This window comes from Gossypium raimondii, chromosome 11 (genome assembly GCF_025698545.1).
Source record: "Gossypium raimondii isolate GPD5lz chromosome 11, ASM2569854v1, whole genome shotgun sequence".
Lineage (NCBI taxonomy): Eukaryota > Viridiplantae > Streptophyta > Magnoliopsida > Malvales > Malvaceae > Gossypium > Gossypium raimondii.
This window is the reverse complement of record NC_068575.1, coordinates 30,756,973-30,778,495: the sequence shown is the minus strand read 5'-3', so window position 1 is coordinate 30,778,495 and position 21,523 is coordinate 30,756,973. Positions and strand designations below refer to the sequence as shown.

General features: G+C 33.7%; 1 protein-coding gene across 2 annotated transcripts; it reads right to left on the bottom strand.

Moving 5' to 3' along the window:
• Positions 1–1,575: 1,575 nt before the first annotated feature.
• On the bottom strand, positions 1,576–19,682 carry LOC105804220 (ABC transporter D family member 1). Of its 2 annotated transcripts, none has more exons than XM_012636727.2 (27): positions 19,355–19,682; positions 17,932–18,118; positions 17,346–17,423; positions 15,548–15,827; positions 14,557–14,781; positions 12,755–12,952; positions 12,181–12,635; positions 11,677–11,815; positions 11,514–11,592; positions 10,358–10,596; positions 9,940–10,244; positions 9,748–9,859; positions 9,166–9,324; positions 8,498–8,597; positions 8,300–8,408; positions 7,124–7,214; positions 6,870–6,994; positions 6,575–6,724; positions 5,705–5,777; positions 4,948–5,128; positions 4,707–4,865; positions 3,799–3,960; positions 3,492–3,728; positions 2,677–2,825; positions 2,519–2,571; positions 2,342–2,420; positions 1,576–2,141 (listed from the first exon to the last, which is right to left on the bottom strand). In XM_012636727.2, exons 3-27 carry the CDS (start codon positions 17,405–17,407, stop codon positions 2,055–2,057), a joined length of 4,008 nt encoding a protein of 1,335 aa, XP_012492181.1. In that variant the 5' UTR covers positions 17,408–17,423; positions 17,932–18,118; positions 19,355–19,682; the 3' UTR covers positions 1,576–2,054. The 2 variants fall into 2 exon arrangements, with proteins under 2 accessions (XP_012492181.1, XP_052479039.1); XM_052623079.1 differs by having other exon boundaries at positions 19,379–19,682.
• Positions 19,683–21,523: the final 1,841 nt, after the last annotated feature.

Here is a 21,523-nt window from a genome sequence, read left to right as displayed (position 1 = left end):
TCATATGGCATAATGTATAAGGGAATTAAGAGTCCATAAGTGAAATTACATGAAATTGTGTTAAGTGAATTTGCTTAAAAAGATGCATATATATAGTTTAATGCTCATCCAAAGTCATATGTTTAAGATCCATAAAGAGAATAATTAATAAACCATTAACATGTAATTTGAGCCTCATGATTTGATAATTAATTTTAATATGTTAGAAAAGTTAATTATGATAGTAATGAATTCTGAAAAATTTGTGCTAAAGAGGTTCAACACTATTAATGGGATAGGATAAGTAGGTTTATCCTTGTGTATTTACAAAGCTCTTCGAGCTTGTGTGTTAGTTGTTTAAACGCTTAGGTATTGGGTTTTTCGGGAAGTTGTGATTTTGGCTTTGGAGCTTCACGTCATCCTTCAATTGAGGCAGTAATATATGTCTATTAATTGTCATTTGTATAAGAATTTTTCCCAAATTATAATTGTAAATTTTGAATTGTATTTCAAGTCATTTTGATGTTCTATATCAAGCTTATTTCAGTATTTGATTTGAATGCATTCATGATTTGTAGTTTGAACCAAAATGGGTTTAGATTGTGATTTATAATGTTTTGAAGTTTGTTGAACTGTTTTGAGATTATCCAGGCATGATTACGAGCATTTTTAGGCTACTTGCTACAAAATCACGACATTGTAACTCAAATGGCGAAGTCACAACATTATTTTTCGCAATATCACAATATTCCTCTACAATATCACGACGTTTGAAGGACTGTAACTCAAAGGGTGAAGTCGCGACATTGTCGTTCGTAATTTTGCAACATTCCTCTACAACATCACAATGTCATCCTTTGCAACATTACCAAGAAGAACATGGTGCCACGAGATCAGATGTACAACATCGCAACATGTCACAACATTGTTCCCCCATTGCACCATTTTGATTCGTTTTAGCTTCAATGGCTATTTTTTTCTTCAAACACTTCCAATCACCTCAAAATTATTCTAAATCATTTCTAAAGCCCTCAAATTATTTTTAATATAAATTTTTATGATTTTATAAAACTGTTAAAACTCAAAACTTTAAAAAACTCCGAGATGTTCATTTCATCTATATTTCTATAATGTCTCCAGTTCATACCATACGCTAAGCTTAGCGGGTAAGAGATGTTATAATAAGTTCTTACAATAATTGATATCTTACCTTTATCTTACCTTTATTTTTTAGCACAAACGTTAGTATGTCTTTTTTTTTTTACCACACTAGAATTATAATTAATGATTTGAAAATATAGCAAAGGAGAAAATAAAGATGTTGTAGGGTGATTAAAGTTTGTTGGATGAGAATTTTGTACTTAAAATTATTGGGCTGCAAATAATTTTAGTTTTAATTTACTTTATTTTTAAAATTGAACTATATTGCGATTATCAATTTTAAACATACTATTTTAGATTCCGTATTCAAATTATGATTGAAATCATGAAATAAATAATACAAATACTAAATTATAAATATAACAATGTAAAATCACAATTATTCATAATGCAAACTAATATAAACATACATATGTCTGCAGTAAAAACATGAAGTACTGAACTCCCTTCAATTTTATTCGTTAGGGCAAGAATAAATAGGTAACAATTCTTAAAGTACAACATGAAGGGCCACTCATTTTTTACCCGTTAAAAAAGGGAAAAACTGAAAAACCTGTACATGGAATTCTTCCTTGTGCTTACATAGATTCAGAATGATATACTTGGCTGGCTGTTCTCATTTTATAATAATTCCTAACTACCAATTTTTGCAATAATCTGATCTAATTTGGGCATCGAGTTTTTGGTATAAAACAAAAAATAATGAATTTTCCTTGAAAAAGAGAAATCAAAATATTATTGGCACCTGGCATCACCTTTGCTCTAGTCTATGTTCCGGCCATCATAAAGAATCTGGCATGTAATTACGGTTAACTGATCCGGGAAACAGCAGTCAGGTTTGAGTTGCCCTCAGTCCTTGTATATAAATCTAAGTCAAGAAGAGCACGAACAGAATGCTGATCATTGCACCAAACTCACTGCCTGATTGAACGAAGCTCCCACTGACCCTCACCATCAACCAGTCTTAATTCCAAAGCATGGAATGGTATTAGAGCAGGCCGCTGAAAAAGTACAATAACAAATAAATAAATAAATAAAGCGACAGAAAAATTACAGTCGAAAAGTGCAACAGTTGCTGCTAGCTTTGTTGCCATCAGATAATCATCCCAAGCATCCCTAATATTGTATTATCCACCGAATTAAAGTTCTGGAAATAATTATTTCAATATTTCATTAATCACTACCCGGTGAAACTACTTGCCTGTGATGAGGTAATGACAGTTATACCCAGATCTTTTGCCACTCTGTAAAGTTGTTCCTCAACGTCGACACTTGTGGCACTGCCGTGGGGAAAATTTGCAGGTAAATTAGATAACTAGTTAGCTTTCTAATGAAATAAGGATTATGTACAAAAAATCGGTATGGATTGTTTACGTACTTTGTGCACTCGTCAAGGATACCAAATTTAGGCTTGTGGAAGAATAAACGTGCCTGGTAAAACAGAAAGTTTGATATCAAACAAGAGAACTCTGGTATGAATAGTAAAATATTGTTGCCATAAATGGCTTTAAGGTGCTGTAAATTAGCTGAACTCACCATGCCTAATCTTTGCTGTTCTCCAAGCGAGAGTGTGTCTTCCCAATTAAGATTGGAATCCCAACCACCATCCTCTCTTTGCAAAAGATAATTCAACCGGACATTTTCAAGAATAGTTTTCAATCGAGCATCAAGAATGTTTATGGCATCTGCAGATTTTTTACCAGAAACTTTGCATGTTCACAATCCAGAAAATATAAACTAATTCAATACATTTTTTCTGGAGAAATCATTGAAGAAATATGAAAAGTAACTAACACCATAGAGACAAGAAAGGATACCGTGCTTCTTAAACTGTTATGTCATTCTAAATGAAAATGACATATCAGATACACTATCATGTGAAACCCCTAGACAGATATCTGCACACTTTGAACTTAATTATAGTTCATTTCCCTTGATAACTCTATCCCAAGAGAGAAAAAATGAAAATATCACTTGCCCAAGTTCCAGAAGATTCTATGTTTCTGGTACATGAAAACTTAATCTAATTTTGGCGAACTATATCTTGGGGGGAGAGATACCACAGGAATCTTTGCTGAGCTCCCTGAGAATTGATCTTTTTAACAGAGCACGACAAAAATATGATCCTTACAGTCACCCTAAATAGAGGGGACAAGCACAGTTTCTTGTTGTAACTAATCTTTAATAGACCACATCTAAATGGTACCTATTTTTGTAACATATAACTTGAAAGTCTGCAATGTGTTTTCTCATGAGAAAAAAATTACCATTCCATGATAAAGTAAATAGTAGACTTCAAAATAGAAACTCAAAGGATAAGGAAAACAATAGAAGTTACGCAAGTAGGTTACCTTTTCCATAAAACTTTAATTCCCTCATCTCAGCTTCCTCACGAGAGAGAGGATATATGATTTGATCCCTTAAAGTTCCCAGGCATGTATATGGTCGCTGAGGAACATAGAAGATGCCACAACTCGATCCAGCCTCTTCATCAAAATAGTGGATAGGTTTATAAAGTCTTCCAGTCACAATGGGCCAGAGACCTCGAAGTACTCTGAAGAGAGAACTTTTTCCGCTACCATTTGGACCTTAAGAGATTAAAAGCACATCAGATGTAAATCTTTTATCAAGACAGAAGATAATACTTCCTATACTAACCAGTAACAAGCAGGCTCTTTCCTGGTACAACATTACATGTCAACTGCTTAGCCAACAGTTTCTGTGCTGGAGAAATTATATCCACATTGGCAAAAGAAATGACATCCTCTGCATAGAGACTAGTGCTCCGAGACTGTGACAACTTGTCGATGTTTAAATCCCCTGGTTAGATGATGATCTTGTTAGATTAATGTGGAACATTTAGGCAATTAAGTCCTAAAATAAATAAATAAACAGAAGAGTTGGAAAAGAAGTTGATCCTAATCGATAGACATGCAGCAAAGGCAGATCAACAAAACATTTATGATGGCCAAAACAGACCTGCTTCATGCAGAAGCAATACGCCATATGGAAGACTTCCTCACATAATACGTATTATGAGCAACAGTACATCAAATTGAAACACAACCAACATTTCAAATTTCCTGTTCTGATAAGGTACAACAAGTGCATGTATTTTGGTTTTTGTTAAAAATGAACCAAAGATACAATGTACTCAGTGTCACATTGTAAGAAGCTTACATACAGACCTAACGGTTAGACGGAACATACTTCAGTTTAAACCAAATCAACTCAGATAAGAACTTCATTAATCAACTGGTACCTCATCAAAGAGGCAAAATAACTTCTTATTAATTTATGTTGTTATAATTTATGAATTACTTCTTAACCTCTAAACATGTTATATTCATATTAAGTTTCTTCACACTCAATACCAGCATGCTGGCCAAAGAAAAACAAGCACTCACCACCGACAGATAGAAAAGAAAGCTCATAAAAGAAATGATAGCAACTAGGAGAATAAGACTAGATATTCATGCAATTGTACCAGAAAAAATAATGAAAATACACATAAAAATGAAATGCAGGGTATAAACAACCACTAGAAAAGTGAAAACTAGATGTACCAGACTGTGCAGCTTCGAGAAGCTCTTCAAGCTCAAAAATCCGGTTGATGCTCCCAGATAGCTCCAGGAACTTTTTATGCAATTCCAGGATGTCACCAAAAGCTAAAAAGCTTTGAGACACAACAGATGCCAGGAACCGCAGCGCATGCGCAAGCTCACCTAAAAAATAGTTCAAGTATTTTCAGAGAGAGAGAGGCAGGAGAAACCCCAAAGTACAAGAAAAATAAGTCAAATATCTCACCTTGAGTAGAAACTAAGGCTCGGTCCCCCTTGTGTTCCAAGGCATATAATAAGCTCAAACCCCAGGTAACATTATGTGGAAGCTGTTTCGTTACAAAATCATCAAGAATACCAAACAACCATTTCTTCTTCAAAAGTAACAAAGAGTGATCAAGAAGCTCCCTAAATCTTGACTCAACCATCTGCAAATAGAACAAACATAGAATTAGGGATAGGGAAAGGAAATTAGGGGGGAACCATGGAAAAGGGAGAGGCAGAAGACCGTGATTCATGCAAAAATTGCTAAAATTGGCTTTCATGCTTAAAATAAATTTTCAGGTCATGTACTGTCTAGACAAGGCTATAAAACATATATAATATATTAACAAGAGAAGGGAGGGAGGAATCAAACAGTATCCTTCTGAGAGAATTAGTTACACATGGAATCTGCAACAGGCATGTTTCTTACCAAGGATTGTCATTTTAAACGATTCTTGTTGCAAAATTCAAGCCCATAAAAAACCAACAATTGTAGGGTCAATACAAAAAAGAATTAATTTTATTGGGTTCAGCCTAGGCATATAAAATGTAAACTATGGTTGATTGGTTTAAACATAAGGATGCATTTAAACTTCCAGTTTCTAGCCAATTGTGAGCTTAAATAAACTTTGATTTCAGTCTACTTTTCCGCAAGGAAATTTTGCGTTGGTATCACATAAGTGGATAGAACAGCTGATATTCCAATGCTTCAAACAGAACAATGAATTCAATTATCTTACAGCTTTTTCTCGAGCACCACCTCCAAAGAAAGCAATAGACTCAGCATGAGTGCGCAGTCTTTCATGCATGAACCTAATTAACATAATAGTTAAAGTTATTAGAATATACGCAGCAACATTCAGATATTGAACAAATAAAAAACAAGTTCCCAGAGGAGAACATGTATTTGTATCACATCAATCAATACTTTAAAAACTAAACAGGTAATGAACTGCAATAATATGAGAACACCTAAAATTGGAAAGTTTAACCAACGCAAAACTGATCTTAAGACATGATCACATAAAAAAGCTAAAAATAAATAATTAAAATATAAAAATAAGATGGCAGCATATTCTTATCACGATCTTCTGATTAGTCCGTCGCGTCATTTAGGCAAGTTTACTCGAAGCAAATATTCATTCATCTTCAACAATTCCCTTCTTTTTTTTTTTCCATTCTTCCACGTATCTTTACAATCTAATCTAACTTCTAATAAAGCCCAAATAAAATAACCATCTATGCCACGTATCTTCAATTCCCTTTTTCCCCTCTTCTTTTTCTGAGAGGGGTAGCTATATGATTGCATGCTCTAAAATTAGATTGGATGACGGTATCATTTATTATAAAAGGGTAAAACAAACACTTCGAAACACCAGACAGTATCTGAAAGCAGCGAGGTTTTATTGTTATTCTAGATTTACTTTTTGTTTGTGATTATCCAGCTCAGTTCCTGAGTTTCCTACCCAATAGCAGACCATCTGGATTTGGAAACACCAGTTTATTTAAGTGCTTTAGCATTATACACGTTCATACAAGTATTTCATATGTGTAAGTACATCTAGCATTCTTAGTATTGAAGCATGGATCATAAACCAAGGTTGAATTACCTAAAGGTTCCCTCAAGTTGTTGTTCTCGACTTGTCAAATCACCAAAATCAGGAGTAACAGTCCTTAGAAAACCCAGACCAAGCAACATATAAGCATACAAAATGGTGACACCCCTTTGTCCAGTTAAAAGCTTCATTCTCCAGGTGAACCTAAAAAATTTTGCATTTGTCAAGAAATTGTCTTAGGAAGAGAGCTAAGGGAGAGAGGAAAGGAGCAAATAATTTCAAAGCCTAGAATCAAGATTAATCAGGAAACAAATAGTTGTACCACAATGGATCAAGATAGTTTACTCACCACAAAATGTCAACAAATGGCTTTACCATTCCAGTAACAAGCCCCGATAAATCAGTAGTTAACTTTTCAAGATCATGAGTTATTCTTTGATCCGCATCAATATTTTTGCTTGACATGTGAAAGACCTACAAGAAGATGCATTTGATGTGAATTTACCAATGCTGAATTCTATGCAATAGTAGTGACAAATATGAACACTGTGCGATGCTTGCCCAAGTTCTTTGCCATCATTGTTTCTGAGATGATCAAACTACCTGGTAAAATGCATTATTTCTTAAGTAGTTCTTCAGCAAATGTTGAGTCAATCTGATCCTCCATCCAAGGGCCAGCCTTGCAGTCAAGTGCCTGTAAACCAAGAAGGCATGCTAGATGTGAGATAAAGCTAGGGATGAGAATGAAATTTCTTTGGTGAAATTCATACCACCAAGAATCAAGTATAATCAAAGTCTTCTGAAGCACTAAAAAACAACACAAGTTATAAAAATCTTATTAGAAAAATGTTATTAGAAAAATGGCTGGGGTTTATCCACAAAATTGTCAATGCATGACCTACATTCATTGTCCTCGTATGATCCAGAAACCCACTCAGAAGTTTACCAGAATGGCATAAGTAATGGAAATATAATAAGAATAGATGACAAGCACAGATTATGAACCATGACATTGTTTATCACAAAAAAAATAATTAATATTTAACAGTTAAGGCAAATACAAACCACCAAGTTGGGCAAACAGCCTTCTGCATATAAAATAAGCTACTAAATCTGCATGTACAACACAAAGAACATACCGAAGCGCAGAATTAAGTAGTTTCAAAGAGCATTTTTTTTTTTCTTTTTTTACAGAGGAGGAAAAGCATACTAATATAAATGGCACAATCCTCTTGATTGATGCTGCAATCTTTCTTCAGGAAAATTTTAGAAGTCAGAACTTACCATGGCTTCATTAACACATTTGGAAGTAGAGCTAGATAAATTTCTTTTCAGAGAATTCTTTCTTCTTCTTCTTCTTTCTTTTTTTTTTTTCTTAATTGCAGAGAAAGCAATTTCAAGACCTTTATAAAAAAAACAGTAGAGCCTTCTTTAGACTTCAAGAACTTATAGACCCTAGAGAGAGGGTTCACATTCATACTATGGTATCAGTTGTCTTTGGGGGTACATTACACTAGCACTAAATGATGATAACACAATATACCCTAGAGTAATTAGGAAGAAATTGTGTATGTTTACATATACATATACATATACATATACATATATGCCTTTATTGGAGAGAGATAAAATATCACAAAAATTAAAATAAGTAAAATAACAAAATATAGCATTAGAACTGATTCAATCGACAATTTAACTGAGATCTTTCTCTATTTGTATCTCCTTTTTGGTTATTTGATATAGAGGTTAATACATCATAATTAATAGAAAAATTACCTCAAGGAAGGTGCAATGAAAGAAGATGCAGAGCTTTGAAGAACACTTATCCCAATTAATCGGATAAAAGCTGCCTTATCCTGCTCCAAAACATGCTTCACAGTCGTTCCTGAGAATTGATGCATTAAAAATGAAAATAAACAATCTAACAGATTTTAAAATGGATAAAAGGTAAAAATATATATATATTTCTAATACCATTTAATGATGCAATCCGATCTGATACCCAAGTTCTCGAGACAACAAGTAAAGCAACTGCAAGCAGTTGAGCCCCTTGTTTGTCAAATAAGGTAGGTACCTGAAACACAAATTTACGGTCATAGATAGAAGAATTAAAAAGTTTTGTAAGTGGATGAAAAAACGATTTACTCATTGCTCACATTAAGTACTCCTTGTACCATGATTACTTGAATTCAAACATTGAAGATAAGTACAATATCATAAAAATTAATGCTCCATATGCTAAACAAATATTTACACAACAATATTTAAGCTACTAGTTGAGAACATTTAGTCAAAGGTAGTCAACTCCATCAATATTAATCCATAATGGAACTTTCAAAATAGACAATATATAACTTCAAGCACTTATTTCTTAGGATTAAAACTCTATGGTACAAGCCAGTTAAATCAAATCTACTACTACTACTACTAAAGAATTATGTACAGGATCTGAAACACTAATGAAAACTCAAATGAGGAAGGAGCAAAGTTATAACAGCTTCCCAAATCTCCTATTTAATGACCTAGCTAAACAAGATAAGCTATGTCTTTTGGGAAATTCATCATACAAGATCCAATAAATTTAGCACTTCACAAAGTCAATGACTGATATGCGAATGAAAAAAGGCTCTTCCAGAACATACCAGTACTTTAAACATGGCGGCAACTCTTAATGGAAGTACTCTTGGATCCCTCTGGAGTTGAGGAACAACAGGTAACTTAACATCATGATTCACAGAGGGAGATGCTGCTATGACGTCTGATACATATGATTGAGTCTTTGGATTTGAGAATGCAGAATCCTAGAAAATTCAGTCAAAATTTTGTAGTGAGATAATAATAATAATAATAATAATAATAATAATAATAGTAAAGATGCACACACAATATTAAGCATCCAACTTACTATAAGACCACAAAAAACCCAAGGCTTAATAGATATCAGATGCCACTACTTAAAACTCCTCCGACAACTCAGTAAGAGTCTACACGTGGACAGCCTTATTATGGGTAACATGCAAGACAAACAAAAAACACACGAGCTCTAATTTGATGTTAAGCACCCTATCTTAATAGGGGCTACATGTGGACAACCTCACATGGTGACAAGGGGTAACAGGCAGGAAGAATAGAACAAACTGGGCTTTGATACTTAAAGAGATGTGGGGAAACAGAACCTAACACAACAAACACAAAAGAAAACCAAGTTTCAAAATTTCTAAGACCTGTTTAGCTGCTGTGAATGCTCGTTGAACTGCAATTGCATCAGTTTGGCGGTTTGTCTCAGAAACTTCAGTCAATTCAATCCCATTTTCACTTTGTACAGGAGAATCCTCACTACAGGTTTTATAAGAGTTCAATTAAGTCACCAAAAGGAAAAGGTATACATGCAAAAACCATAAATTTATATTTGGTACCTTTTATAATGAACTGTCCAACCTCCTTCTCCATTCAAAGACAAAACCACATCATGAAATGCAACTAGCGCTGGACGATGTGATATGGTTATACATGATGTACCCATAGCTCTAACTTTAGCACAAAACCGCTCCTCCATATCAGTTGTCACAGCACTAGTGCACTCATCAAGAATTGCAAATTTAGGCTTATGGTAGAACAGTCTAGCCATCCCCAATCTCTGTTGCTCCCCAAGAGACAGTTCATCACCCCAGTTAACCTCTTTATCGGGTTGGTAGCGATTTAATAGGTATTCAAGGTCAACCTGAATGGACAACGAATATAAGAATTATATTGAAAACTCGGAAGAAATAGAATGTGTCAATACAATTTCAAGAATGAGAAAATATGGAAAATATTATGAGATGAAACTCGTACATTTTTCAGTAGCTCTACCATTCCATCGTGTGTAAGAGGTTCAACCTCCTGATCTGCCGTAAGAGGATAAATTAACTGGTCGCGAAGGGTTCCAACAGCTGTATATGGTCTTTGTGGCACGTAAAATATTTCCTTATTAAGATCAGAACCAACCCCAGGTTTCACAATATGGCCAGATACCAGTGGCCAAAGACCACCTAAAACCCGGAAAAGGGAACTCTTTCCACTGCCATTTGGACCTTCAGCAAAGAAAAAACAAAAATTTACAATCACCTAAAATTCACACTTTTCTTTCAAGGAGGATTAAGCATTGCCTTTCCAAAATTTTCTAATCAAAGATTTTTTAAACACCACAGGACAGATTAGAATATTGAAACACGAACATAAAAGAAGGGCAGCAGATAAAAATAAATATAGAAACATGAACCCACACATGCAAAACACATACACGGGCAAAAAGAACAACCAAGACTTTTCACTATTCAGTGAAAAAGCACAGGTTTAAGGGTATTAATACTTTTCAAAAAATAGAAGCATGTCTAAGGGATTGATGAGTAGGTGAGAGAGGGGCTTCATTCCTTACCTTCAACTCATCCTTGTTCCAGCACTAAAGCATAAATCCAAGCCTACACCTATCTCAAGTACTCTTATTCAGTTTTTCTTATCTTTTTAATATCTCAGAGAAAACATGGTTTTGAAGTTTTAACAGAGTAATATCAAATTAAGCAAAATTATAAATATCTGCAAAAAGGTGAACCCTTTTTTGCTTTTATTTAAATGCTAAAGCATTTTACTTACTCTCATATAAAACTACTTATCTACTTAAATTTATGCTACAAAGTAATATTGTTGTTAAAATAGAACTGTTACCAGATATTTAATTAAGCCACACTCTTTGGTAAGTATATCATAACAAGAATTAAACTCCATGAACAAATATCCATGCAGCCATCCAAAACTTGCTATAAATCATCACATACAAAACCTAAAACTTGTTTATGGTAACTAATTCCAGTAAAATCTCATTAACTTCTTAGACAATAATAGAGATGATTGAAGAAAGCAAAATAGAAGAATGTCTAGAAGATGAGGAGATTGCAACATAGAGCATATTACTGGTAAATATGTAAATTACAATTTTCAAGGGGAAAACAACCTGTAATCAAAAGATTAGATCCCGATTCAACCCTCAGAGAGAGATCCTTCACCAAAACATTCCCAGATGGAGTAACAACCTGGATAACATTTCAACTATTAGACCAAAAAATCTGGTAAAGGAATACTAAGAATCATAAATCGTTCAATATCAACTCAAATACCTTTACATTGGAAAACTCAACATAATTAGCTTCAGTTAAGTAATTCCTACTTGCTGCTCTTTGAAAGGACGGTTTTTTATCAACAGCACTTAGCTCTCTTGATATGAGCATTAACTCATGAATGCGATCAGCATAACCACTGGAAGATATTAACAGAAATGGCAGTAAGAATAAAACTTAAGTTATTAGAGGAACCAGACATCTGTGTCTCCGTAACATTCCTTCTAGTAATAATTAACAACCATACTGAATGTGCATTAATCATGGATTTTAAGTATGTGTATGGTAAGATTTCAGGGGTTGGTTATAAAGCGTTTAATGTTTTCTCTCTGCCTCACTCAAATCCTCTCTTGTTACAAACTTATAAGCGACAAATATAACAGAATATGCAACATATATCGGAGGATGCTTAGAAAGTGCTTAGTGTTCCTCCATATGTTGTTCTTCTTCTAAATGTTATATCTCTTAACACCTCTTGAAAGCCAGAAATCAACAGAGGAATACCTGAGGCGATTTAGCCGTCTTGAACTTATAGAAAGGGTTCCTAGGGCCTGAAATAGTGAAATTACAACACTGGTATGATATCTTAGATTGCTTAACATCTCTGCCCGTCCCAATGTTGAAGTGTCCGGTCTAAGATTTCCAGCAAAGAAAGGCTCAATAATCAACACGACAGCAACAGTGGCACCAAGGTATTTCAATAAGAAGTCTTGAATCATGCCAAACCACCAATGGTCATGAAGTACGACCCTCAAGTGCCTAACAAGATTCTTAAACTTCTGCTGGATGTGAGATTCTTCTCTACTTTCTCCACCATAAAATGCAATACTTTCTGCATGGGTCCTTAACCTCGAATGGAGCTGTCTGTATTCTCCTTCCAACTGTTGTTCTTTGGACATTAGTTTTCCAAAAGCTGGAGAGAAATTTCTTATTGCAGCTCCTGCTCCCAAAACATAAGCCTGCAAAACAATACCACTTGCTAATGTGACCAGTGACCACTAATAACTTCATTACCAGAGCAATTGCCAGAAATTTATCTAAGCCTGCAACAGATACAAATGATAGGACAAAGAATTACCAATATCCAGAAAATGTATTTTGGGCTAGCATAAGAACAAAGACGCCAAGTATAAAGCAGACCATCAGTAACTGCTGTCAAATCATCTTGTACAAGCTCACTCAACTCTGAACAGAATCTTGGTACATCACTTGCAATCCGTTGTTCAGGATTCCTAATCCATCCATCAACGTGTGATATTTTGTAATATGCCATATTCTGAAATTACATATTTTACCGATAAACAATAGAGAAAACATAATAAAAATAAAATTACTAAAAAGAAAAGTAGAATGCATGTAAATCAGAGAGGTAAGTGTTTCTTATATATAACAAACAACATAAAGCTGTCATCCTCAGTTATGGAGGATGGAGGTTAAATTTTCCATGTACTAGTCCACAATCCTGCATTTCATTGCATGCTTTAACTTTTCAAAGACTGTTAAAGGATACTTAATGAATCCATACATAAGAAAAATATATTGAGTTCAATACTTTACCTTAATGTATAACATAAAACAGAAAAAGGTTATTAACATAAATACTTAACCGGTGTTTAACTAGTAGGGCTTAAAATTAGTACATCAATAAATTATTTAAAAATTACAAATTAAGGATCATAACAAATGTAAACGATAATTAATTAAAATAGCAAGCTTTCAAAACTTTCACAAATTCGATCAATTATTAGACTTCTACATATACTAAGGCCTATTAAAATTATAGGATAAAACAATTACAAAGAAACAATATCTGTAATTATATAATCTTATATAGTTACAATTCTTTTTAACTTGTATTTTCATCTATTAAAATAATCAAAATACAATTTTGAACTCTTTTTTTTTTTTGAATATGCATGTAAAGAATCAAGAAAAATAAAGTAAAAGAATGACCGAAATTAGGCTAAACCCAAGTCAAACAGGTTCAAAATTGCGATATTTTGATTAATCTGAATCCAAATATCAACTTGGCCATATTAAAAAAAAAAAAAAAAGAAAACCATTGTGTGACACAACACAAACTTGAAAAAGTATGTGAAGAATGCCAATCTAAAGATAATTTCAATTTATTGTAATAAGATATTATTATTTATTTATTTATTTCTCTTTTTTTTTCTTTGCCTCTTTGCCAGTCTTTCTTTCCTTCTTTTTTTCTTTTCCTTGCTTCCCCTAACTCCTTTCTCTTTCTCTTTTTTCCTTTCTTCTCTCTTTGAAAAAGGAAAAAAAATGATGAAGAAAGACAATTATCTTTCACATTGTTGGCAATAAACTTAATAGATAGTATATAGATATATTAGACAGATAAGTCTCATCGCTATTGAAAGGGAGGGAAAAATTCATTGGGAGGAAAGCATAAATGACAAGATCTCTGGATTGTAAAACAAAATCCTCAGAATTTTCACCAATCATAGAAAATTTACTCAGTGCTATAACCCTTCAAATGCCTGCCGTATTACAACACCATGAGTAGGATTTTTTTCCACAATAAAGAAAATTGTATGTAGTTCTGAGAACATACCTTTAAGGTACAATAAATAATGCTTTGTTTTAAGATATAATAAAAATTAAAAAATAGAATAAAAAAAAAAGGAAAATAGGTATTCACATATAAAGATTATTAGACAACTAAACATAAAACATGAATGCCACCTGCCACTGATAAAGATGTGCAAAGAAGACACTCTCACTTATGCAGGAAGAAATGAACAACAAAGTATGAATCATGAACTGATTTATCCAGATTAAAAAGTGCAACATAACAAAAGAGAAAAACAAATCAGCTATATACAGATTACTACATCATCAAAGGCAGAAAACTACCTCAAAGTAATGTGTATGGATGAGCTTTGTCAGAATTTTCCTGAAACTCAGACTTAGGGTACCAGTTATGTACTTCGAAGTAGAATGAAAGGTTGACAGAAGAAAACACAGCAAAATGTTTTCGGATATTAGCAGGAAAAATGATGGTACACGCTGAAGGAAAGCAGCACGGAATAGAAACCCCTGAACTTTTGCTAATCTATTGGTCAAAGCGGTTCTCAGGACCTGCAAAAAAGGTATAGAGTAGATGCTTTACATAAAAAGAACACAAAACCCTTAAAGTCCAAGTTAGAAAAGTCACTTATGTCACATCCCTTTGAAGGAAAATAAATTTCCATTAAACTTTTTAAAGGTTTTCCGTACCAACTGCTATATCTGATACATTTCACAAGGGAATGCAAGCTAAAATCATAGGTCTACAAGTATATCTTCACACAGATGCATGCATAAAAAAAGCAGATAGAAAAAGTGCCTTAGTTTCCAAATCCTTCTCATATTACTATATGATCAAATACCCTAAATAATTGTTAAAAATAAAATACAATAACTGAAGAGAGCAGTCAAGCAACTAGGCTGTGGTAACTTATTTTAGTTTTTTGTACTTTCCTGTTCTGGATAATAATAATAATAATACCCTAAAGTATATCTGATACAGAATGTTTAGGCTTGGTAATGAGGTAACAAATTGCCATTGTCTAGCATAAATATGGATTTGAACCAGTGCCTCATTTAATCTGCCACTTAAACCAGATCAAACAGCATCTCTACACCAAAATTTCAACTTTGTGAAAAAGCTAAATACCCACTCTTAAGGAGCTAAAAACAAATAAAATCTCCAACTTTCCTGTCTGGTCTATTTTCTCAACAACAATTGCAATTTCAATGAAAAAGATTGTGGTGCCACAAATAAAATAAGAAGAACAATAGGAACTTAGAATGCAAGCACAATATTGAACCAGCATGTTGTCAATACACAAAAAGGAAGGCTTACCACTATGCCCACCAAAGCCAAAAGATCTCGCGCGCCAGTTTGGCCCATCTTAGACAGAAGAATTGCTGTTAAAACCTGAAGGGACTTTATTCCACCTCTCTTTCGTGTAGTTCCCTTTACATTATTATTCCTTTTAAGAACCTCATCTGAATTTTCTCTATCATCTTGCACCCCATTGGAATGACCATAAGAATAGGGCTTCTTACTACTAAACCGCGATTGCAGATAGGCAGCAGTGCCACCAGCAACCACGATACCAGAAGCAAGCAGTACTGCTTTCCTGTAAAACCATAAAAGTAGTAAAATTAAAGACAGACACCAGGGAAGGAGAGAAGACAAATGTTGTGTCTTGCAACTTTCATGGCATGGTCATCTGACAGAGCTCCACCAGGAAGGTGGTGTGAGGAATAATATCATGCCACATAACATATTGACCTCGAAATGATGGTAAACCGAAGGATAAAAACTGCAGTTATAGTGAAGAAATACTAAAGCTCCAGATCAAAGATGTTCAATTAAAAGTTAAAATCAAGCATTTCACCCTTTAGAAAAAAGAAGTCCTATCTTTGATACTATCTTTTAGTACATCTATAGTAAGACATATAGGGCCTAGCTTAAAATCACAAGTGCCCTACTAAACAGTGGTATTTCTCCTACATTTTCACAACAGAATATTCCTAAGTCATACTTACTCTGCTACCTATATTAAACATTTTCCAGCTTCCCTCATTTTGTGTGTGTGTGTATAACTCAGGAAAATATTTTCATTCCAGGTAGTTAACCTATTTAAGAACCTTCAAGATTACTTATAAAGTTTATTGTTTTTTGGCTAAGGCAATTGAGGCATAAACCCCCAGTGATAAATAAGATGTGAGATTAGATCCTAGGCCTACAGCAAATCACTTCCTCTTAAAGAGGGAAAGGTAACCACAAGGCGGAAACTCCAAGGTTATTTATGGTCAACCTGATCAAAAATGCATCACTCAAGGCCAATTCTTATATGGATACATTCACCCCATCAACAATGAGTATCTCAATCTCTTTCACTGCTTCTCTGAAATAAAAATAAAATGCATTGTGCTTTTCCTTCTCTACATTATTCACCCTCTGAAAGAAGTCTAGAAAATTTTTAATAATCATCAAAGGAACAACTTTCAAGAATTTTCTAATTGATAAAATGACGTCTGGATACAATAATTGTTTCCAAAATGCACTAGATGCACGCATTCAGATGGTCGAAAACAAGCATGGTTTTCATGAATTAAACCTACAATGCAAGAAAACCCCTAGAAAATTTTAATAAATAATCAAAGGCATGTCTTGATACAAATTGTTCCCAAGATGCACTATATACATGCAAACAGAGTCGAAAACATGCAAGGGTCTTCAAGAACTAAACCTACAATGCAGGAAAATCCCCACAAAATTATCATGTGGTGTATTATTCTTCTAACATTTTATAGTTTCTAACAAGTGTAGAGCATGGTCCGTTTTATCCATAGGGTCACCACCAGTATATGTTGCTCATCAGCAACACCAAACAAATAAAAAATCGTAAGAGACATTTTTCTCTATTACTCAAATTCATCAAGAAGAAGATACGAGGACAAAGTAAGGAGAATGGCGAGACGACATCATACTTGCGCTAGCAGACATTTAAATTATCGGTGTTATCATTATCAAACTATCAGAAAAGCAAAAACTCTTATAATTTATACGAATAAATTGAATCAACTAAGATATAGAAGTGTCAAACTAATAATTTAAATTTAGTATCACCAATATAATACATCAATACCTCCTAGAGGCCAAAAGATTTCGTCCACGATCAGTTAACTGCAACAGTTGAAGAGAAGGCATTGTTGAAGGTGGACCTCTGCACAGTAGCAAAGTTAAATACCAAACAAGGAGGAAAGAATACTAATTACTTTCTAAGCATAAATGAAGAACCTTCACAAGAAATTCACACAGAAATACCTATTTTTGTATAACATGATATGCATACCCCTATTAAATGATTTGTTATACATAACAGTAGGATACAAAGAAACAAGAGGAGTTGATATAAATCCTAGAAGTAAATTTTCAAAGTAGAGAAATTTTGTTATCAATTCTCTAAAATATCCCAAAATCTTCCCACCCTGCCACCATAGAAAAAAACTCCCAGAATTTTATGGCCAATGCTCAAACACTTGGAACCAAATAAGCAGGGTAGTTGCTATATCCTCTGAAATGCAATCGATGGCAAAAGATAATGCTTTGCATGAGGAATGACCATTGTAACAAATTCACATTATAAGGACATAAGATGGTTCCCCAAAGTCTGATCTTGCTGTTTAACAAGATAAACCATATGTATAGAAAACAGGAAAAAAGTTTCTTACTATTGTCTTGAGTTGAGCTCTCGCGATTCCAGTTCAAAAGCCGATAGTGTTAACCATGCTCCATACAAGTCAACGTTGGCAAGAGAACATATGCCAATTTTTCTTAATATGAGAGCTTCTAAGCAGTAAATATTCTGGTATTTGCTTCTTATCAAATGAATTCTCAACAAATATCAGGATAATGCATCTGTGAGGTAAATCAGCTAAGCACCATCAGCATGCCAAAATGTATAATGGAGTATTTTGTATAACTACTAGGAAAAACCGAAAAGAAGGCAGCAACGTGCATATAAAAATCATATACCAAGAACGCTGATGGAAGGCAGTAATATGTTCATTGCAGAGATAAGAGAACATGGAAGCGCATATATTGACAAATTAAATATTGAGACATTCTCAGGAGCTATATTTATTTAATCTGGATCTATCATTAACAAGCAATTAGAAATTGAAATGAACAAAATGCTGAAAAAAGCTACTCAAAGTGATAAACCAAAGATGTGCAGCTGATGTGTGGTGCAAATGTAGAATGCTTATACAAGTTGACACAGGCAAATTGAGTGTTTAGAATAAAATGAATGAAAGGAGTATTCTCTTTTAGTTTCATTATTTGAGAAATGATTACCTTTTCCAAGTATGCCCAGATCAAAGATTCCTTTTCTAAAGATTTTATTTTGAACTTTATTAATTGCAAACTCCAACGTTTGAATACACAAATATACACAAATAATATACGTTTGACAAATGTGCAACAATCGATTCTAAGCAACCCCCCCCCCTCTTTCCTTCTTAACAAGTAAAACAAATACATTATACAATCCCTTTCATTAAATGAGGTGTTAAATTAATTTTTGTGCTTCACACTCAACTTGCTACCTACTTCAAGTTCTAACACCTGGTTGCCACACTTCGGGGGCATCCAAGCCTCTGCTACAAACCAGACAAACTGGTCTCAAATACCAATATCACATAAAAAATTACCATTCCTTACAACAAAAATAGCCATAAGAAAAGTCAGAATCGCAGAGAACATTAGGCAAATCAATGTTGTTCAATTTAACAATAATAGTAACTATACTATATCCAATCTATGCATGTTAGTCCTCGACAGAGCTATTTTTCATACTTCCTTTCCTCTATCACACTCTTAGTTCAAACCTCCGAAAATCATCAAAGAAAAGCTTCTTACTACCGGATTAAATTTTAAAAACTTCTTCAACACTCGACTTCAATTCAATTTTCGGTGCTCCAAACAACAGAACAAAATAAACAAAGCAGCCTTTTCCTTATTTCTCAAATAATTTCGTTTTTTAAAAGAAAGAGTTATTAAATCGAAGCATCAACACTTACCTTGAACTAATCAAAGCCGTAAATTTCAAAAAATAAAAGATGAAAAATTAAGCTAAAAGCATAAGCATCAAACCTGGAGTGTAGCTTTTCAACATACCTAAGCAGCAGCAGCAGACAGACATCACATCAGAGACAATAAAATGCGACCTCTCTCTCTCCCCCTTTCGTTATTCTGTGGAACAGAAATTTACAACGATTTTTATTCTTTAGATATTGATAACAGAAATAGCCAGACCTTCAAAGTTCAAACGCTGAACCCAAAATTCAACCCTAGATTTTTTTTTTTCTTTTTTGGTGGGGTTGCCGATTCGAAGACTAAACCAGATTAACAAAACTCCCAAGGAAAGAGGGGAGAGAAAAAACATATATGTTCGTTTCTAATGGAGAAGAGAAAACTGACATATGATTAAATTACATTAATGAGCTCTTCCTGGAGCTTAATTATGTGGATTTACTTATATTTTTTAGTTATTATAAAATATAAAAAGATATGTATGCATAATAAAATTTTAGGTGAAAGTACTTAAAAGAGATTCTTGTATTATATGACGGTATTAAATTAATTTTTATTAAATAAATTAATTTAATTTATGTACTACTAAAAAGAAATAACCTCGTTACACATAAAAAATAAAGTATATGGATTGTAAATAAAATCTTTTATTTGGAACTAAAATATAATTGAAATTTTTAATTTTCAAGATTTTTTATACAACAAATGTTAATTCTATTGTAATTTAAACTAATTTGATTTGATTCTTTTTAATAGGGACTAAATTATTTTTTTAATAACAGAGATACTAATTTGATATAATCTCTATAGGTCATTTGACCCGATCGGACTAACCCATTGCTTAAAGAGATTGAAGGCCTATCTACAAGCTTGATACATATGGAAACATAATCATCGAGGGTATGCAATCATAAATATGACATGTAATATTAGAAGATATGATTTTATAATCTTAGAGATTTGATTTGTAGATACCTTTTTATCTTAGCTATTGATGTACTTGATCTGTACCGTTGGATTTGGGGAGGCTCAACTATAAATAAGGACCTCTCCCATCATTGTAAATCACTTGAGTTTTGAATAGCAATAAGAATTCTTGAGATTATTCACTCAAACTTCTCTCTCTCTCTCTTGTGTTCTTGATATTCTGTGGTTTGTTCTTATTTCGTTCTTCGTTCATCTTTGTTTGGCTTTGAGTTGCTTTCGTTTGTGTTGGTTTTGAAGATGAATTCTATTGAATCCTTATATTGTGGGAGTTAGGCTGACTTAGGCGTTTGTAGAAGCAAGAAACTACCTAAGGCCGCACGGATTGTGAGGCAAAAATTCTAAGTCCGTGACAGTTGGTATATCAAGTATTTAACCTAAGGCCATGTTTGGTTTAATGTAATGGCATAGCCATTACAACCCTATTCCGTGAGCCCACCCTAAACACCTGTTTGGTTCAATGGAATGCCCTATTATGGGCCTATGCCATAAAATTGTTTAATTTCTATTCTGTTTCCTCACCACCGATTACTGATTCGGTGTTTAAGGAGACCATCACCACAAAAACTCTCCCCACTTTGCCCTCTCCCACTTTCTCACCTGAAAAAAGTGAATGGACAATCACCTTCATCGCATCGTCAAGTAAAACACTTTCTCCCTCCGTTCCTTCTATATTTCTCTCTTCCAATTTTTCTGCCCTCTTTTTCTGCTTTCTTTTTCTTTCTCTGAGTTTTTCTTTTCCTCTTTTCCGTTTGTTGTAATGGTAAGTTTTCATTACTTTCTTTTTTTTTGGCCGAGGGGGGTTAAAAATATGTTTTTGAACTTTAAATTTTGGTTTAGTGGATTTTGCCCAATGATGGAAAACTCAGTGAATGGAGCAGTTCGACTGATTTTTGTTTTAAAGCATTTACTATCATCATCTATTGTTCAATTTTTTTTCCTCTTCCTCTTCCTCCCCTTCTGTTTCTCTATCCTTTCTGGTTCCTGTCGATAACTCTTTCCTCTTTCCCTGTTCTCTTTCTCTATTCTTTCTATCTATAATTCTATTTATCTTTTTATTGACACAGATGATGGTTGATAAATTCTCTTAATGAAAACCAGTTTGTCAATACTATGAATGACCAGATATAGCTATGAGATCTGAGGGCTTTGTTGAACATTTTGATTGTAGGATTATCATTCTGTTTTTTTTTCTCATGTGATTTACATCTTGATTATACTCATGCGTACCCTTAGCTGAATGCA